Below are 20,963 nucleotides of genomic sequence, written 5' to 3' on the forward strand. Positions count from 1 at the left end.
GAGCTCATGTGTTGTTGCTAAGGGCTTCCTTTGATTCCACTACTGTGGGCAACCACTTATTTGCTGGCTTTTTCCTGTTACTGCCCAGATACTGTCGGCAAGGAATGCTCAGTAAGCCTTGAAGCAATTGCTGGGCTAATGGGATTGTTATACTGGAGGAATGCTACAGAGAGACATCCAGTTAGATTTTTGTTTGAGGTAGCACTAAGTTTATAGCTTCATATATAGCACTTAGTGTCACGTTGTGATGTTATATTTTTCATGCTGTGTCTTTCACTTGAAATTTTACCGAAAATCATTCTAGATGAGGGTTTTGTACTATGTACATCCAACTGAAAATACTGCATGTGTGTAAGAGAATGCTTGCACTTTGTGTTCTTTGCATATGGTGTTGTGCTTAACTTCTTCCTCTGAACTCCAGAGCATGGATACAGCGTTTTAACAGGGTACAGTTTTGTTGTTCGGAGTGTTTTCTTGGTAAATTTCATTAAAAGAAGTCAAAAGGAGAACAAGTATTTTCTTGCAGCAGCCATTCCTTGGTGATGCAAATGTGTTTTTTTTTTAATCTAACATTTATTTAACAGCTTATTATTAGTTTGGTAGTACACTGTCCATCTAACAGAGAACAAAGCAAAATCCAAAATGTCACGTGACCATCTTCCTAGTATTTTACATCTCAGAGTCAGTTTTCCAGTTGTTCACCAGTTGCAAAAAGGATCTTTGTTAATGTACACTTTTTCTTTCAGGTGAGAGGGAGGAAATGTCTTTGGTGCTTGCCTGAATTAAGTTGCATTGTGGATTTCTATTAAATTTCCCCTGGGCTTAGATTAGGGAAAAAAAAATATTGAAATGTGTCAGAGATGGTTTCAGCATGAAGGGCATGCGTGCAAGACTTGTTTTGAAAATATGCCTTTGCTTTCCGCTTGTCTGATCATGACACTACACTCAAAATCATACAACCCCACAAGGCTGTAATGGGCCAAATCACTGTAATCAAATGTGGCATTCCGTATGTCTTGCTCTGTGCAAGTAGGTCAAGTTTAACCCGTGTTCTTGGCTAGTGCTCTGATTTCCCACTACTTGCTCCACGTGGCTCATGCGTTGTGCTGTCGTACACAGCGTGCCAGGAGGGTCCTGGGCAGCTTCACAGGGATGCTCAGCTTTTGGACCTGGAAAAGGAATATGATTTTCTTCTACTTTGATTTTATGGTAATGGATTCATGTCAACAGGAAACTTCAGTTGTCTGATCTACTGTATCTTACACTGCTGTTTTTCCTAATGAGCTAGAAAACATTTGACCAATGAGCTTCAAAAATTTGGGGGGGTGAGAAATTGCTGGTTTATAACCAAACTTTATTCTGAATGAGATTTACAAAACCTGACTCAGTGTAAAGGTCTGAAGCTCTGGAAGAACAAGTAGGTAGTGATGTAAGCTTTACCTGGGTCTGGACTTGTTGATGTTAAGATTGCAATGAGTGAATTTCCTTCTTGATAATGTGATCATGGATTTTGGGATGATTGTGAATCAGAAGGTGTTGACGCCCACAAAAGTTACCTCCATTTTTAAGTCAGCTGTTTGGCGTTACAGCAAAGTCAAAGTGCAGTCAGTAGTAGTGCCTGCTATTGGCTTTTACCTTTATATTAAGATTAAGACTGCTTGAGTATGTGTAATGCACAAGAGAGGTCTGTTAAGAACTTCATTACGAAGACATGTATGTACAGCTTTACATCTATTTATATTCTTCCAGCATGTTGTCTTGCTGCTGTCATAGTTTAATTTATTCTCACTTTCAATTACTCTCCTGTTCTGGGAGAGATGGTTCACTGAACTGTTGTCATTAGGTAGATCAGTTACATGTTTTGCTTCAATCTATTTTACATCTGTTGGTTAACCTTATTCCTAGAAAAGAAACGATATCTCAACATAAGCAAACTTTTCTGGGAGGTGAAGGTCAGAATGGAAGTACTTGTATGGCAAAACTGAATCCCTGACCCCTTGCCCGCATTTTAGGAGCTGGTAGAGATTCAGTTAAATGGGATGCTCTGCAGTAGCTATATACTTTTCTGTAACCTTACTAACTTGCCCTGATCTGACATGCAGTGTTTATACCATGTGCATGACCCTGTTAACTGTTGTGAGACTGGTTAATATCAAAATACAAGCAGAACAACACAGTGGAGTTCATATGAAGTATTGAATATTTTTGTGAATGGGCAGATGTTGCAGCTGATAAACTGAAGTGTGCCAATAATTGGTAATTTTAGGTGTAGCTTAAGTTCTCTATAGGCTCTTAATACCCTTTACTTCTATTTGCTACTTTTCTGTTAACACTGAAGTTGTGATGCTTAAGGCGCTGTTTGAGATTTGGCTCTTGAGTCTGAATCTACAGGCTCAGGTGGCATTAGGCAACTTTTGCTATTATAGTGGCCTTGTTGAAAGTGTTTAAGAATGTCTTTATTTCAGCATTTTCTAGATTATGAATGTCCTTGTTGAGGTGTGGGCCAAGTGGCTTTTTTAGTCCTTTGTTTCAGAATATGCTTGTGATATACAGAAAAGTGATTCTCTGCTTTCTGGCGCTGCTTGTTTACGCACTGTTGGCACAGAGCTGCTTGGTAAACTCTGAAATAGAAAACTGTAGAAAAGCACTTGTTTTGATAATTTATCTTTAAGATGAGTCTCAACTGAACCTCCTAATCTGCAGGTTCCTTAAATGAAAGCTGAGATCTGATCAGACTTCTGAATGAAGTGAATTAATTTGGAAACAGGACTTGGCTTTTCTGACGTTTCAAGGAAGAGGTTGAATGCACGATATGGAGCACATGCAGTGATGATTTTTTATAAGCAGAAACCACTGTAATCAAAGCTGCTCTTCTACAAATCCTCTTTTGTTCAGTCATTCTGCAGAAGTTGTTATATTAATGTTAATAATTTGGCCCTGAGTCATTTTCAAAAACCTTGGGTTAATTCACTGTTGATTCTTTACCTTTTGGATCCTGAAAAATCAGTCAGTCACTTTCTGATGGTTTGTTTTTTCTTCTACACCGGTTGCATTTTCTTAGGGAACTCAAGAAATCTGGCAGCACGAGTTGTGAAGACTTGGTCTGCCAAGCATTTTGTTTAGGCGTTGCAATGCTTTTTTTTTTTTAATTCCTCATAAACTCCAAGTTGTTACATACTGCTCCCCTCCAAGTAACCCTCACTTTCAAAGCAGAAGACAAAGAGAAGACAGTGATCGACTGACATAATTAGACTAATTGGAAGCTTGACTTTTAGATCTTATGCTGGAGTCCAAATGTTGACCAATGGCTTATTCTTAAAAGACTTTATATTAAATCAGTAATACCTTGAGTTTGTCTTGTAGAAACTCCTGATTTTTCAAGGTTCCTATTTTAAGTGTTTTTAGCTTCTGTAAGGCACCGGAGAGTCATTGAAAGGGCTGCCTCTTCATGAAGTGTTATTTTCATTGTTCTACTGAAGGTATTTATTCATTTTGGAAACTGACTCCTGTTTGAAAGTGTCTTATGACTGAGATTAATCGTATGACTCTTTAATATTCCTTCCACTTCTCATTTCTTTTTAGCTACAGTGTGACAGCAAACGTACATAAAAACAACTTTTGCAACTGGATTCTCTCTTTTTCAAAGTGTTTAACTTACCTCATTGGATGGGAAGAACTGTTCACTGTCCACAGATTATTACTACAGACAGTCTTCCTGAATTTTGTTTTGAATGATGGGGTAGAGAGTCAAAATCAGGCTTAAGACAGCAGTAGTCTTTTTGGAAGCCACTGTTCTCCTAAGTATCAATGACTTTATTAGCTGTAGGTTGCAGCAAAACATTTGGTCATCATAGGTAGCATAATTCTTAAGCTAAGAAGGAGATGGCAATTCACAACTTCATTTTTGTCAAAACTATTACTCTTCATATTTTCAATAATCAACAAGAAGAAGAGAAGAAATGCACTGTTTAGTGCACATCTACTACTTCCCACCGGATGGTGGTGGATCTGCAGTGTGCAAACCTGGATGGAAGTCCCGCTCCAGCTAACCCGGGCGTGTACTGAAAATAGGAAATGGTTATTGGAACTAAATTATTTTGCCATTTTTATTTTTAGGTTTGCTGGCATGGGTAATCTCATTAAGGTGCTAACCAGGGACATAGACCACAATGCAGCACATTTTTTCTTGGATTTTGAAAGTAAGTCTCTCAGCCCTTCACAGCTGGTGCATTTGAAATGGTATGAAGAGGGTTGCTTATACCTGCTGCAATGAAGGCTAGGGGACTCAGTTGCAAATCTGCAAATTGAAAAAGGGTTGCATGTGGTTTGTTGTTTTTTTTTTTTGCCTTTGTTTTTGTGTTTTTGTTGTATTTTATTTTTTTTCCTCAGTAGGAGCCAAGCCATCATCATGCTACTGTGTAAATTTTCTTTTCTTGTGCTTAGTCATTTTGGGTCTTTGTGGTCAGTGATGTCCATCCATCTGCCTGCAAATCAAGTAATCATACAATGAAAAATTCTGTCAGTATGCCATGGTAATCTGTACTGAGCAGTTGTTCTCTGTAATTCTATCTTACATACCAGCAAGCACTAAATTATTTCTGATTGTGGTTAATTCATTCATGGTGCAGTTAATGTATATTTTTACATCTAAAAGTCCAATGTAGAACTGCCTGAACTTCTCACCTGTTCTGGCCACCTTGTGTAAGAGAACTGGGGATTACATCTGTGTTGGCATTTTCTGCACAATGAAATGTTGCGTCTTGATTTAGCTTTCTATAATCGTCTCTCAATGATGAGAGCTGACAAAATTAAAACTCTTTTCCTCTGTTGTCCCATCAGATAAAATCCTGTAATGTTACTACCATGTTAGTGCTGGCAAATATTGTGTTAGACCTCAGCATGGTACTCCTGCTCAGGACACTGGTGCTAAGGTGTACCGGGACAGAATAATTAGTCACAAGACCTCCAATTGGAGTTGTGCCCCTTTCTCAAAGGGGAGGCTGTGAAGATGTTGATGTACGTCACTTCTGACAGGAAAGCTGCATTGCATCTCTGGGATCACCAGCTGGACGGCCCCGAGGTGGGCTCTCCTCCCCCTGGCAAAGAGGGAGCCTGAAGGACGGGTCCATGCCTGATGGAACTCCTTGGTCTTCTTCCCCACCACTTCAATCAACTATATTTGGGCTGTTCCTTCTTATAAAGGAAAATTTTCTTTCTCTCATTCTTGTCTTGGCAGGTACCTTAACATGGGGAACCTTCTTAAAGTTTTGACATGCACAGACCTTGAGCAGGGGCCAAATTTTTTCCTTGATTTTGAAAGTGAGAAGATGATTTTATATATCTATTACTCTTTGCCTGCAGTAGACTGCATTTGTCATGTACTAAATGTATGTTTTCACTTTGCCATCTTTCTAACAGCTTTGCATGCCTGAGCTATGAAAAGTTCAGTGAACTTCTGACAAAAGTAATAATCTGCTTTAAAATAACCCAAGTTTCTAAAAAGTAAAATCTTCTTCCCAGGAATACTTTCAAATTATGATTTATGGCTGGAATCTGGTATAGTTCCCATTTTAAAACCAAAATTCTGTTTGGTTTTTAACCAAAACTTGGAAAATACTTTTTAAAAGAACTTAAATTCTTTGAAGATATACTGAAATTACAAGGACTTAAAAAAGGACAAAATATGAAATCTAATTCCTTCTTTGTGCACTTCTAGCATTACTGTAGTTGCTGAATGCTGATTGGCTCACAACAGCTTTTCATAGCTCTCCAACATCACAGTGGCAGAGGTGTGTATGTGAACCTTACTTGATTTGGCATTGAAATTTGACAGGAAACCTCATCCCTCTTCAAAAGGGGGCTCAGCAAGTGTTGTAGAGGTGAAATTGCTTTTGAAGATAAGAGAAGGTATACCTTTAATCAGTGCCAAGTGTTGTGGAAGGTTCACATACTGCTGGTATTTCTGCTTTTAGTTTTTGTTGCATGATATAATGTGGCCTAAGAATGGCAGGTAAGTGGTGTTGGCTGCTGCTATGCATGTTTAATCACTTTATTTTGGGATGTGCTTTACCCCAGCTGTGCATTAGCTAGCATATAATAAGAAAAAATAATTTTCAAGTGCATTTTAACTTGCAATGAAATACATTAGAATACTATAACAACAAAATAAATCCCACAGCACAGTATTACAATATGGGTAATAAAAGATTCATTATCTTCTCTTTCCCCTATATTTTTTTTCAGTTGTTTGGTGAAACAATGACAGTTGGTTTTATTATTTCTAATATAAGAGTGTTTGGAGAAACATGGTTACACTTTAACATCATTTGAAGTTGGAATGTTTCTATACCCTTATCCTGTAGTGTCACCTGTCTTTTCTGAACATTTAGTTTACCAGATGATAGTAGCCATACAAGTTAGCCGTAAAAGGAAGATAATCAAGAGCTGTGTAAAAGAACTGGAAAACAAAACTTGTTTAAGAATGTTTCAGGCTTCATATAATCTCCTAATAGATGTGACATAGCGAAGCAGGGAGAAATGGTACAGGAGAACATTTGCAGCTTAGTCTGTAAATACGAACTGTTTAGTAGGACTACCCATTAGTTCAAGGTACCTGGATACCAGAGGCATAATTCCAGAATCATTTGTGGTGATAATTGCTGCTAATTTTTTTAAAAAGTTTTTATCCATCACTTATTTTTTTTAAAGTGCATGTTTTGAGCATGAACATGATTTGGCATGAGAGTAAGCAGGTTGCTGACATGAAATGTTTACACACGCAGTCATATTAAGTGACTTCCACCGTGGCTGAGTTGTAAGACTGTTCTTTATTCATTTAAAACTCTGTCCTATGTGTGTTTTTGCTGCTGTACTATGTGCCCATACTTCTTTCTACTCTGTTTCAGATAGCTTGCCTTGACAGAATCTTGACTTTGACACAGTCAAGATCTTTCTTCAAGACTTGGCACTTAATCTTGGGATACTTAAGATTATGTTTTTATGGGGAAGAGCAAGTAAGCTCTGTATTAAAAACAAATTTCCCAATGCTGTATTACCTGCCTAACCCAGTAATACACAGGCCTAGATCTTTTGTTTCTGAATCCAGGTATGTCCTTGGAATGAGCAGACCAGTTAAGTTAGCACAATATCATAGCAACTGAATCTAATCTCTGAAAAGCTTTACAGTGATACTGGTGCTGAATGTGGAAGGTTTTAAATTGGTTTCAAAGACTTTCAGATATTTAGCTTGGTGCTACTTTGCAGTCATTTCAGCAACTGACTACCAGAACACAGACCTAAAAAACCACGATGAAATGGGCTGTTGGCTTTTCCCTGCATTAATGCAGGTTAAGCTCCTGTTCTCTGTGGTCATTCAACTCAGTTATTTGAAACACATAATTATTTTAAATATTCTACTAAAATCTCTGCAGTGCCACTTCAGCAGCCAACATGGGAAGCTTATATTGGTGTCACTGCTGTCACAGTGCAATTCTTTTCAAACTTACTGGTTTGAACAGTAGCTAAGCTGCAGGGCACTTTTGCTTGGAGGTGGTGATCTCAAGCTAGCACTGAAAGTATTCTGCATTACCTCCAAAAATCTGGGTTAGTTTTCAGAGAAGCCACAGAGACAGCTTTCTCCAGAGCCGTTATGGTAGAGATACATACATCATTTCATAGAACCATAGAATGATTTGGGTTGGAAGGGACCTTTAAGATCATCTAGTTCCAGTCCCCCTGCAGGGGCACCTCCCTCCAAACCAGACTGCTCATCTCCAGCAGGCTGTTGTTGAGTCCCATCTGGTTTCAGATAACATAATGTGTTCTTCCCTGAGAAAAATACCAGTTTTATACCACACAGCAAACACTGTTTGTTAACTCTTTTTTTCTATCCTTACTTCAGTCTGTAGGCCAACCAAGATGTTTTTAAATAGTCACAAGACGTTTGTTCCTAGCATGCAACACGTTGTCATACTCTCATAGCATTTAGTTCACATGACAGCGTTTGTATGTTGCTTAAGTCCAGTCTCTTGTCTTTAACATGTTGCTGTGTGAGCTTTCTGAACTCTAAATGTGTGTTGCATTTAGTGCAGTAATGTTCTGATTAAACGTAAAATTTACTCTCATTTGCACAAGGAACATCAGTCTGTACTTAGTATTATATCAAAGATAGGAAAGCTGCCATGAATAACCAGGGGATACCTGCCTTGCCAGTGATGTCAAACCTCAAAACTGCTCAGCAATCTGTGCAGCGCTTTCTCTATTTGTTCTTGTAATGAGAGTTTTGCCAGGTAAAAGTAAAGCATTGTCATGCAGTTGTGACATGAATTTACGTTCTCTGTAAGAGGAAAGGGGAACCCTTGAAGTTACCACCTGCATGTTGCTGTTTGGATGTCTGGCATTGCCAGCTGCTGGTTCTCAGTTATCAAGACAAGTTCTAGAAATATGTCTTTTGTTCCTGGTCCATGTCCTCCATAGTGAGGAAAACAGGCTTCATAGTTAGCAACTCAAATAAAGGCCCCACAGCTTGAGTCCTCAGGTACATACAAGAGTGTGCAAATGCTCCCTCCATCTATTGGAGCTTCCAGGGGTGCTGGAGAGAGGAGCCTCTCCCTTTGTCTTTGACTTTTCACAATACAGTGTCTTGCAAAGCCAATAGGCCAAATGTTCTGAGCCAGCCTACACCACAGCTTGAAGCTTTTTTTAAACCCATCTTATTCCATCCTAAATTATTTTACATTCACTTCACAGTCCTATAGGGTTTAATTTTTATATTTGCACTGTTCTCTAACTAAAAATGAAGCTCTTCATTGCGTGTCTTGGCAGTGAAGAATTACAGCTTAGCTGGGACAAAACAAGTTATAGTTTTGTCTGTTGAAAGTGTACCAAAATGAGATACATGCCAGAAGAAATAATCCAGTGCCTACTTTATTTTAAAATGTGTATATAGAAGTTTGCTACTTGTAAACAATAAAAGGAACACCCTCCATAAATTAAGTCATTGTTTTAGGTTTCCTGAAATGTTCTAGGGAGATATGCAGTACAGTAATTGCCTTGCATCCAAAGTGAAGCAGAGCTGTGGAGAAAAAGGAGTTGCCGTGCATAGCCAGCCACTCAGCAAAGACTTCATAATTTGTATTCCAAGGATGATTGTCATTTATAAACTTGGAAGGTCACAGTATCACATCTGTTCTGCTTGTCTGCTGGTTTCAAAGAAAGGAGGAGTTATTGTGAGCCCTTCTGCTGTGCAGCCCCTCACCCCCCAGTGCTGAAAAATGACTGTCCTTAGTAGAGAGGGTGAAAAAGAAATATCATGAAAAATTAAATAGGCAAGAGGGGTTCTCAGTGTGAGACAATCCAAGTGGCAAGTCTTGATTGCATTATTTAACAATACAATCTGGAATGCTACGGAGCTTCACATTTTAGTCTGTATTTCACTATGGCATTTCATGTTTGTGCATGAACTGCTGCCAGTCAACTTGTGCTTACCTGTCTGCTATATCCCTTCATTTTTTTTTGTCTTCATTTCTTACAGCAGTCTTCAGCAGCTTTCAAAATTACAAATGTGACCTTTGTGATGATCTGCAAAGCACTGGCCTCTTTTACTCGATGCCTAATCAATGTGGTGCTCTTGTACATACATTTTTAGTTCTTTTAAAGGAGCGACCTGCTTAATTTTACCCATGATAACTCTTGGTGGTTCTCAAAGTTGCACAGTCAAACTGTTGCAAAATCCGTATAGGCATGTTTGCTAATAATGCCTACTCTCTCTATCTGATGAACCTTAAAATAATAAAATACTATGCAAAAATTAAAACAAAATCCAGACAGGCAATGCATGTGAATCTTAATTTCTTCTAATGCAAACTCTACTTTCTAATGAGTTTCTATTGTGTAACATTGATATTGGGATTTTTTATTTTTTTCTTTTTTTAACTTAAATGTCTTTGCCTTCCATCACCATTAGCGAGTGTTGTATATATGGATCATAGAAAAATCACTGTCATTAAAAATTTTTTCTGGGCTTTTTAAACTGCACATAATTATGAAGCTGTATTGCCCATAAAATAGTTTTTGTTTGTCCCTGTAGAAGGGTAGTAACAATAAATCCCTTGATTTTGTTATTGGAAACCCTTGAATTACAATATCCTGATGTTTATTTAATATCGTATTTTGCCCACATAAATGGATGATTTTTTATTTTTTTTATTTTTTTTTTTTTTGTAAATAGCTGCTCTAACAGCTTTGGTAATTAACCTTATATCAGTCTAAGAGGGCCCAACTTTAGTGTTTACATCAGAATTTTAAAAGAAAAAAAATTTGTCAAGTAAAACAAGTTTGAGATATTTACACTTAAGTGGTCGTGTTTAAATGCTAAAGCCTCTTGGTTTTCTCAAAACATGCTTCCTATTGAATGACGTTTCTTTAAACGCATACGTGTATAGAGCGTTCTGAAATGATAATCAAATATACTGCTGGGAAGACCAAGTATATCCTTCAATGGAAAACTTAAAAAAAAAAAAAGAGGAAGAGAACAAGTTTACACTAGATCTTCTCAACTATGGCTTTGCAATTAGTGCAATAAAGAATGTGTTGTGACTTAATTATATTTAGAAGTAAAAGATGCAGAAGCTCTTTTCCCTATCAATAACTAACAGGGGAGGCAGAGGAGAAGAAAAATAAGTGTATGCAGTAATCCTAGATAACCTTCAGTAGTTCACTTCCATTGTTGGTATACATGTAGTGAGTATGCTAAGTCTACTACTGTACACCGAGTTTGCACTGCACCCTGTGGTGAGGGTCTGTTATCATTACACAGTACTCATAAATGCATCCTGCCAGGATTTCATTACTGAATCTAATAGTAAATAAGTCAGAGTAGACTCCAGGGGGATTTTTTGGGGTGCTAAAAGAAGGTAAAATATTATTAAAACAGATGCAATTTACTCTCTTTTAGAGTTCCTAATACATAATAGTAGTTCCAAGAACCAGGGATTGTTAGTGAGTTGTATGAAGAATATGTCCCCTAGGTGATGGTGTGCCTCTTGAATTCCATAATGTTGTTAAAAATATATATATATATTTAATATGTTCTACTGTTTAGATGCCCAACCTACAGAATCTGAAAAGGAAATTTATAATCAGGTGAATGTAGTATTAAAGGATGCAGAAGGAATACTGGAAGACTTGCAGTCATATAGAGGAGCTGGCCATGAAATACGAGAGGTGAGCCAGAGCATTATGATTGTGCACAGCCTGTGATTGTTCACTGATCCTAACAGTACCACTGGAATTTAACTTTGCTTGCAGGAGCTGTCTTGGCAGAGCATGTTGTCTATTAAAATTGCTGTCTTAAAAATCTTCTTTGGAATGTTCCTTTTAACAGCAAAGTAGATGTCACTTGTTTTGGTAATATTAACACACGTGTAATAGCATACTTCTCAGAGGTTTTATGGTTTTATTCCAATTGGTTTTCTTTATATTTCTACGTTAGCTCTTCTCAAGTTAGTGGTCATTTGACAAGCTCATAGCAACACTGCAATACAGTGTTAAATAGTGTCAACATCTTTTTGAGTGCTGATTGGAGAAGTCTGATGTGTGAGAACCCTCATGTGAAAGGCTTCTCAATACCTTCAAAGTGGCTTTTGTTTACTAAAGTAGGTGTTTGGAGTGGAAACAGGGTTTCTGTATAGCATGTCACTCCATTTTTCTTTTACTTTCAGGAAAAAGTATAATAAATGCTCTTTCACTTTCCTCTTCTGGTTCAGATGCAAGAGTGAGGGTTGCTTTGCTCTTAAAGAATTCTCACTGTAACATGCTGTGAGAAACACTACTAGATACAAGGTCTCTGCACACTCCATATAAATTGAATACATTTGTAGCTGTTCTGCTTTCATAAGTACTGCATGTTTTTATTCAGTGTCTCTGAAGTGGTAAGTTAGGTTTAAGAATCATAATTGTCACACACAGCCCTGGGGAGGGGAGATGGCTTATTCCTTTCTTTAAGGAAGATGCATGTTCAAAAGAGAAGCTCTAGGATCTAGCAGTTATGTGTGTCACAGCACCAAGGCTTGAAGCTGCTGTGGAGAAAGACACGTACAGCTGAGAGGAGGTGGGCAAGGCTGAAGGAAGTTTTCTAGGGACCAGACAGAAGTGTGCTGAAACTTGCAGCCCAGAATTAACTGAAACAGATTTTGGAGTCAGTGACTTCACTGAAGAAGGGTGCAAGGGAGTTACAAGATAGTTTTATTTCTATCTTCTTGATAGATTTCAGTTGCAGAAAAGTCCTGTTTCTGTCTGAAAAAAAAACTTGAAGAAATTAAATTTAAAGTATTACTTGTCTTGAAAATTTACTGTAAAGACAAGGTCTACACATATATGCCATAAAGTTCCAGCAATTGCCATATTGCCATATCTTTATGTTGCTGATTGTATCACAATGTCCCTACTGTAATATTTAGCCTGAATTTCATAGTTGATGTACTGTGGTTTGTTTTCTTCAGTTTCTGAAATTGGAGGTAGATAATATTAGATAATTTGATGACTGGAGCTGCTTTGCTTACAAGTGAAGTCGTTGATTTCAATTAACTGTATCTGGTTATGTAAATTTTCATAGTCCAAATAACTTTATTTTTAACAATTTATTTATACTTTCTCAAGATGTTTTCTGTTTTGCTTTTCTCTTTTATGCTCGATATTTATTTTCAACACAAATGTTTAGTGCTCTTTGAAACAGTCTTTGGTATAGTGCATGCTTGTCTCTTTACTAGAAGGTACTCAGTGTTTAGAAAGCTAGATTACTTTTAACAATCACCCTGCATAGATTATTTTTTTACAATGAAGTCTCATATTCTTAATCTAAGCATACTCTTTTCCTCTTTTATTTCCTAATATAAGGCAATACAGCATCCCAATGATGAGAAACTGCAAGAGAAGGCATGGGGCGCAGTTGTTCCATTAGTAGGCAAACTAAAGAAATTCTATGAATTTTCTCAAAGACTAGGTAAGTTGAATGGTATGAACTTACTTTTTGTCTTCATTAGGATCGTACATTTGAAATAGAGGCATAGATCACATCTAGGTCAACCATTTGTTACAAGAGAAATGCTCTTCTTGCAAGATTCTTCCATGCGCTTTTTTTGTATACCAACTTTTTTTGTGTGAAAGTTAACTTACTTCAGTGGTTACCTGAAAGAAGAGAGGATAGGAGTGTACTTGACATCTCCTGTCCCTGTAGTAGCTTGGGAGGGCACTAAGATCTTGAGTGTGAGTTTATCGTAAAAGCAGACAAATAAAACATGACTTCTGATGATAGGTGTCTGTCTTGAATTTTGTTTTATCTTCTTGAAGATAACTTGCACATGTTGCTGAAAAAGCTGGAATAAAGCTTTTTGAAAAATATTTCATTGCTGTCATTAGTGCTGATTAGACGTAGTTTCCATAGCACTTTGTAAGTAAATATGATAAAATTGGCACAGAAACTATTCATGAAGTCCATTAATTGCCATGTGTTTTGGCAGAATGATATTTTAAGTCTAGCATGTAGAGTATTGGATACAAGAAGCAGGCGCAGTTGTGTATTGTGAAACATTCTCTTCTCTTTTAAGAGGCAGGATTGAGAGGTCTGTTGGGAGCCTTGACAAGCACTCCATATTCACCAACACAACACCTGGAGCGAGAGCAGGCTCTTGCTAAGCAGTTTGCAGAAATTCTTCACTTTACCCTGCGGTTTGATGAGCTCAAGGTAAGAACACGGTGTAATTTTATAAGTTGGTTAGAAAAAGAGAGGAACTCTATTTTTGCTGTTTGGGTTGTGTTCTGTTCTAGAGTAGGGCATTTAGGAAAATATTCACATGCGTACTATGTATGGCTAGTTTGCATTACCTACAGTTAGCTTAAACTGTAATATGGAAGAAATATCGTATTAGCTTTGGACACTTGTTACATTTTAGTTTATTTTAATCATGTTTCTTCAGCTGAATTTGGCACATCTGTTGGGATAATGCTAGTGTTACTGTTAATAGTTGGGCACGTACTTTCTTGCTGATGTGGAAAGGACTTAGCTCTCATGATACCAATGTATTCGTCAGATCTTTGTAATCAAACATACAAAAATGTTTTGTTTTTTTTTTCAACCTATTAATTTCTAATTCCTATCAGAAAACCTCCTCCTTCTCTTGTTAGATCTTGTTCTGAAAAATTGGAGTATTTAATAAGGCTGATTTGTTCTATGTATCTCAGTGCCGCAGGTCTTTTATTTCAGGAACTTAAATATTTTTCTTGGCACTAAATTTCACAAAATCTTGTCTTTATATTTTTCTTGATAAGTTTGTCTTAACTCTTTTGCTTCCATATCTACATAGATGACAAATCCTGCTATACAGAATGACTTCAGCTACTACAGAAGAACTCTGAGCCGTATGAGGATTAATAATGTCCCAGTAGGTAACATTTAGATGATGTGAAATATAACCTTGTGCTGCTACCTAGTTTTTCATAGAAAGAACAACCAAATTCTTTTGCTTTATAGGCAGAAGGAGAAAATGAAGTAAATAACGAGCTGGCAAACAGAATGTCGTTATTTTATGCTGAAGCAACGCCAATGTTGAAAACCTTAAGTGATGCTACAACAAAATTTGTGTCAGAGGTAAGAATGCACATTTATGGGTTGGATAGGGTACTTTAGAACACTGAGAGTGAAAGATTTCCTCTATTAGTACCCAGATGGTAGGCATGCTGCCTGCTTTTTATTTTTTTTTTTTTTGGTACTTGATACAGAAACTTCATAAAATTTCATAAAAATGGATGCGGTAGGCTACAGTCCTGTAGATTTTACTTTATAAGTTGCCAGCTTTTAATGTAATGTTTAAAACCCAGAACAGCAAAAGCAAAATTATGAAACACAACTGTGCAAAAGAATCTGACTTTACCTTAGTTGTACTGAAGTCTTTATTTCCTCCGTATTGCCATGCCAAAAGACCGATGACTTGATTTATGTTTTGAATTCTTCACAGTAATTGAGTTGAAAACTGTTTATCTTCTTTTGCAGAATAAAAATTTACCTATAGAGAATACTACAGATTGTTTAAGCACCATGGCTAGTGTGTGTAGGGTCATGCTGGAAACTCCGTGAGTATTAAATAGTACTAATATTGTGTATTAATTATATCCATGTCTTTAGATGCGACTTGTGATTCATAAAGAGGAAAACTATTTGGGCAACTAGGAATTCTGATGTATTCTTTTTGCCGACTTAGTTTCATGTTGAGATTAGCACCAAACTTGTTTTATTTTGCTAGCCATGCAAATCAAGTGGTCTACTTTTCTGAACATATTAATATTTTAAAGTAGAACAGCTATGAAAGCTAGACAACCTCTTGGTGGTACTTATAAATGGTTTTCTCATATATAATTCAGGAAAATATACCATTTGAGCATGATTGCCTAAGGCCTCCTAGAAGAGAAGTTACAGCAACTGTGCTTAATGGTGTCTCCTTGTAAGTTGGCTTGGCTGAAGGCTGTAACAAAGTTACAGTGCCCTTGCCTGGGGAATTTGAGGTGAATTTAAGCATAAGGAGAGTCTATAGACTACTCTAAATTTCAGAGGCTCTGGGTATACAAAGAAAGTCAAAATCAGCTTTGTATTTCTTCTGTGGTGTAAATCATTTCCTGGTAATAAAACTCAAATAAGAGGCATGATGTCAAATTAAAAGAAGTTTAGATCAAATACTTCAGTATATATGTTTTGAAATACATTAATATCTCCCAATGTTTATACCATTACTCTGTTTTGGAATAGTCATCTGAATCAAGAAAGTGGTTTACTATTGGTCTTTCATTTTCCTCCTCTCCCCATGTCAGAATTTTGGGTTGCTTGTATTTTGGGGAGTAGAGGGGAGAAAGGATAAGGCATGCTGAAAGCAAAATTGGTGTGTTTTGTTTTTTTCATGGTAGGGGGAAAGTCTGAAACATAGCAACAGGGTGCTGATTTAGATTTGAGAACCTGTAACTACCGACTATCACTTTCTATACAGTGGTTTTGCTTTTGTGGTCAGATTGCTGAAAGGAAAAAGGAAAACACTCAGAACTGTTCATCCTCTAAGCATTTATGACAGGATTTCATGGAATATCCTGCTCTGGAAGGAACTCACAAGGATCATTGAGCCCAGCCTCTGATTCCACACAGGACCACCCAAAATTTCCGACCTTATGTCTGAGAGTGTTGTCCAAACTCTTCTTCAACTCCTTCCTGGGGGTGCGACCACTGCCCTGAGCAGCCTCTTACATTCCTGACCACCCTCTGGTGAAGAACCTCTTCCTGGCAACAACCCTAGTGCAGTTCCAGGCCTTTTCTTCAGGTCCTGTTGCTTGTGGGAAAGCTGTAGGGCACCAGAGCCTCTTATCTCTCTCCTCTGGGCTGAACAAACAAAAAGACTTCTGCCACTCCTCATGTGTTTTGCTCTGTAAACCATTCCCCATCTTTGCAGCCCTCTTTCAGACTCTCTCATAGTTTTAGTCCTTATTATGGTTGGACTCTAAACTGCACTGAGTACCCAAGATGTGGATGCATCAGAGCAAAGCAGAGTGCAGAGTTTTTCTCTTTAAACTTATCTTGGGCATCACTAGGGATTACCTTTATCTTGTTTGATGAATAATTTTCTGTGTTTTTCACTTGCAGTGAATATAGAAGCAGGTTTACAAATGAGGAAACAGTATCATTCTGTCTGAGGGTAATGGTGGGTGTCATCATACTCTATGACCACGTGCATCCGGTGGGCGCTTTTGCCAAAACTTCTAAAATTGATGTAAGTTTTTTGTTACTGAGTGATCTTTTGAACATTTAAACTGTTTTGTAGGTTGTTTTTCTTCTGTGTGGATTTTATTAGTGCAGGTTTTAGTAGCAGATGTGCCCTTTGGTTTGATAGTGAAAGAATAGTGTTAACTGGCGACAAAACACGTGTATAAGCAGGAGGAAATATAAAACAGGCCTTCAGATACGTAGTGATTATTGTCAGGCCATTAAAAATGGGACGTAGTTCATGTGGTAATCTGAAATACTTGCAAATAGTCATTTGTGTTGAAAGGTACAAATCAAAACTACTGAAAATAATGGTGGTATCTAGCTTGTTCTTTACTCCTGTAAAATGCACCATTCTTTGCTAGTCGTCAGGTCTAACTTGGTTTGTTTGGTAGCAGTCTGTGAAATGCATGCTGTTATTATATGCTGTGTAGTGTCTATTTGACATGGAGTATTATCCAATTGTCATTTTGTCATTATTTCACTAGCCAAATTGAATTGTTCTCCATAAATCTATTGTAGGCAAAGATTTTGCATCCAGTTACTTAGTCTTAATATTGATATATCAGAGTTCCACATCAGTGCTGTGTTGTGTAAAGATAAGCAGATTCTGAATGATCTGAGTTATTCTAAGAAAACATAATTCTGAAAGCTTAATTCCTTTCCAATATCAAGAAAGTACACTCCTGCAATTTTAAAGCAATTTCCTCACACTGGCAAATAATATATGACTCTTTCATAAGCTTGCAAGGTATTTGTATGGAAAAATCATCTTTTTCTTTTCTGACTCCTAGATGAAAGGATGCATCAAAGTTCTTAAAGACCAGCCTCCTAACAGTGTAGAAGGCCTTCTAAATGCTCTCAGGTAAACTTTTTTTTTCTTTTATTTGAAATCCTTGTAAATTTTCAGAAGTTGGCCAGGATCTTCCTTTCAGCAGCAGAGTGTTTAGTGCTCGAGGTAACAGGTGAATGTGGTTGTTGCAGGCTTCTTTCCCTTTGTGTTTGGAGACATGGACACATGAAGAAGCTGTTGTTGTAAAGATTAGCTTGTAAACTTGTTCTAAGATAGCTTTTTACATACATCAGCTGCATGCAGGATGAGGGCGGGTGTAAAGCTGTATGTGGCAGAGTAGCAATTGTATCTGAAGGCAAAATTGTTAACTAATTAGTTTGTATTGGCCAAATCCTTAGCTGTGTGGTTATGTTAATGATTTTATGTATTAGTAGCAGAGTCTGAGAGTAATTTAACACAATCTTCATGCTTCTCAGATAGCTTCAGACATAAGGTAGATAGAGGAACAGTTTCTAGAGAAGCCTAAAAACTTCTAATTGGATCATACACTTATCTCTGCGTGCTCTTCATGTTGGTATCAAGCATCAAAGGATTTGCAAGAAAAATGGAACATAATAGATAGGCGAAGGCCTCTCTTTTGTGCTTACGTGAAAAAGTACCATATTCATTAGTATAAATTAACTATAATTAGGTTTGACTATTTGTGCATTTGAAATGTGGAAGCTTTGGTTGATGTTGCTCATTTGGCCATACTAACACATTTCATACATAAATAGATATTTTAACAGTCCAGGTTTTTCATATATGTGACGGTTCACTGCGGTAAGATACTGATATTTCTTTGAATCACACTTGGAATTGTTTGGAAGCCATGCTGAGCTGCTGTGTGCCTGCATGGTGGAATGGGGTTCAAGGTGACGTCTTGAGAAATTAAATCAATCTGAGTCTTTGATTTTGGAGGATTTTGGTTGGAAGTTTTCTAAGAGAGAAATCTTGTGTCTTAAAAGCAAGTAGTATAGATTTCGGAAAGATCTCAGCTATTTGGAATTAAATTCTTCTAAGTTCAGCTTTTTCATATGGGCAGAGTACCAAGTGCAAAAACTTCTCTAGATTTTAGAAAAGCATAGGGCTCTTGTGGAAATTCTATATTCCCAAAATGTCCTGAAATCTATACTGATAACAATTATGAAAACCAAGCTGTTGTGTGTACTGCTGGTGAATGTGTAAAATATCAATGCAGTTGTGGATCACAAAGTGCTAATTTTAACCCACTGTGTATTTGAATTACAGAATAAGGTTTTCTAATATGATCAGGGAAATGAACTGTGCACAGATTGCGACACGGAGTGTACACAGTACTTTAAAATAGGATCAGACAAAGTTTTTTGTGGCAATTAAATGTATATACATATATATGTCCTTGAGAATGTTGAGGGAAACAAAAGGGAAAACACTTGTATATACACCTTCTAAAGATGTAATTAGCACGGCTAATTAAATAAACAGGGAATTAAGCCATTGCCTTTAAGGGATCTTTAAGTGTTTTAGTTATTGGAAGTTTGGAAGAAAGATTTCTGGACCAATGTTTTGTTTGGAGATGTTGCCCGTGAACTGAGTCAGTCGCAGTGCTTACAATTGGCTCTCACCAATGCATGTGACCTTACTGTAAAGTGACATATGAGAATGAGCCAGCATCCACCTGAGGCTTTTTTATTTCCTCTTGGTGCAAGGCTGCTGGGGTCTAGATCTGATAGTAAAAGAAACAGAAAGTCTTAATTTGTGTTCTTGGTAACAGGAAGGGGTGTTGGTCAGTGGCTGTAGAGTTTTCCGTAGCATAAACTCAGTTTGTTCAATTATGCCTCAACCTGTCTGTACCAAAACAAAATAGTTTGTGCTTTTTCTAAACTTGATTTTTATTTCTGTGCTTAGGTACACAACAAAGCATTTGAATGATGAGACTACCTCCAAGCAAATTAAATCCATGTTGCAATAACAGTTACCTGGAACTCGCACCTGCTGTAGACAGACAGTATTCTGCAATGACTGAGATGCACAGATTTTTTTTTTCTAGTGATTGCAACTACTATCTCATTCATTCTTGCTTTGTATTTTTTTTCCTCTCTTCCTGTTTACCTTTTTTTTTTTTTTTAATCACTTTCTTGTTCTTAAGTAAGCTCAGACTTCTTTTCTGTGCCAAATCAAAAATTACAGTTCTGGAACGTTTCTACATTTCAGAATAGCCATCCTAAGTGGCAGCTAATTATGCGTTGTATTTGGATTTCTCTGTACTGGGGAAAGATTTGTGACTTGAACTAAATATTTTTAAACTTGTGTTTTTTGTTTTTTTTTTTTCTTTTTTTTTTTTCTTTTTTTTTTGGAAAAACTAATATTTAATATTGCTTCTTCTGCATGGCGAGACTGCCTACTTCTGCTATTTAAAAATCCCTCGATGACTTCATTTTCTATTGCAGCTTATTTTCATGTGCAACCATGAGGAAACTAAAAGCAGATTTGTTTAAATTAACTGTGTTTGTACAAAATGGTACCCAACACAAAGGTTTTTTTAAATGAGTAAAAACTGTTTTGTTTAAAAGTTACGTTTGCATTTTGACTCATTTTTGTAAGGATGTATGTTGTATGTTTAACCTTTAATAACTAACGTTAAACTGTGGTGTGTGCGTAGCAAAATTACGTATGCATGTTCATGTCAAATGATTGGCTGTGGATAAGATAATAAAATCAGCTTTCATTTTTCTAAGTGTGGTTTGATTTACCAGTATTTTGAGTGAGATGTCTTCGTGCTCTTTGGATTTTTACAGAAAATAAATTTATAAATTTTATATAGTGAAAACTCTGCTGTTTCATTACCAGTAACCACTAGAGTCTGGTGCACTGACCTTAAACCTAGCACATCTCAGAGCTCTTACTTTCTTCTCTGTTGATTCCTTGTCACCAGGTTTTGAGAGGGGAAAAATACTTTCCAATCCTTGTAGGTCCTGGTGTTCATTGCTGAAGAAACTGCATTTTGACTACCCATGTTGGCTTGCATAGGCATCAGAATGACATTCCAGATCAGGCTACCAGTCTGGCTCTTTCCATACCTGTGGTGGGGAGATTAGTTTCTCTCTTGATGTATACTGGGGTAAACTTTTACAGACCTGTAGATATTTGAACAGTGTGTAAAATCTGAGTCTTCTTAACATGCTAAATAATGTTGTTGAGGTGCTAATCTAGTGTTTTTCCAGAGTAGTAAGCATTGAGCCTGGGTGAAGAAAGTCAAGCTGGAGTGGGAAAACGAGAAGTGGAAACTGCTGGAGAGAGTATGACTGGAAGATGTCATGTTTTTGCATCAATGGGCAAATAATAATACACCTT

General features: G+C 37.1%; 1 protein-coding gene across 1 annotated transcript in view; it reads left to right on the top strand.

The window, feature by feature from the left end:
• The window catches only part of CYRIB (CYFIP related Rac1 interactor B), a 71,200-nt gene extending 50,765 nt beyond the window's left edge, over positions 1-20,435 (top strand). Inside the window, 9 exon segments of the mRNA XM_072329400.1 lie at positions 11,102-11,223; positions 12,895-13,000; positions 13,605-13,741; positions 14,361-14,438; positions 14,528-14,644; positions 15,047-15,126; positions 16,676-16,802; positions 17,590-17,660; positions 19,518-20,435. Of these exon segments, the coding sequence (XP_072185501.1) occupies positions 11,102-11,223; positions 12,895-13,000; positions 13,605-13,741; positions 14,361-14,438; positions 14,528-14,644; positions 15,047-15,126; positions 16,676-16,802; positions 17,590-17,660; positions 19,518-19,581 (902 nt within the window). The 3' untranslated portion in view covers positions 19,582-20,435.
• Positions 20,436-20,963: the final 528 nt, after the last annotated feature.

Source organism: Excalfactoria chinensis, chromosome 2, assembly GCF_039878825.1.
Source record: "Excalfactoria chinensis isolate bCotChi1 chromosome 2, bCotChi1.hap2, whole genome shotgun sequence".
NCBI lineage: Eukaryota > Metazoa > Chordata > Aves > Galliformes > Phasianidae > Excalfactoria > Excalfactoria chinensis.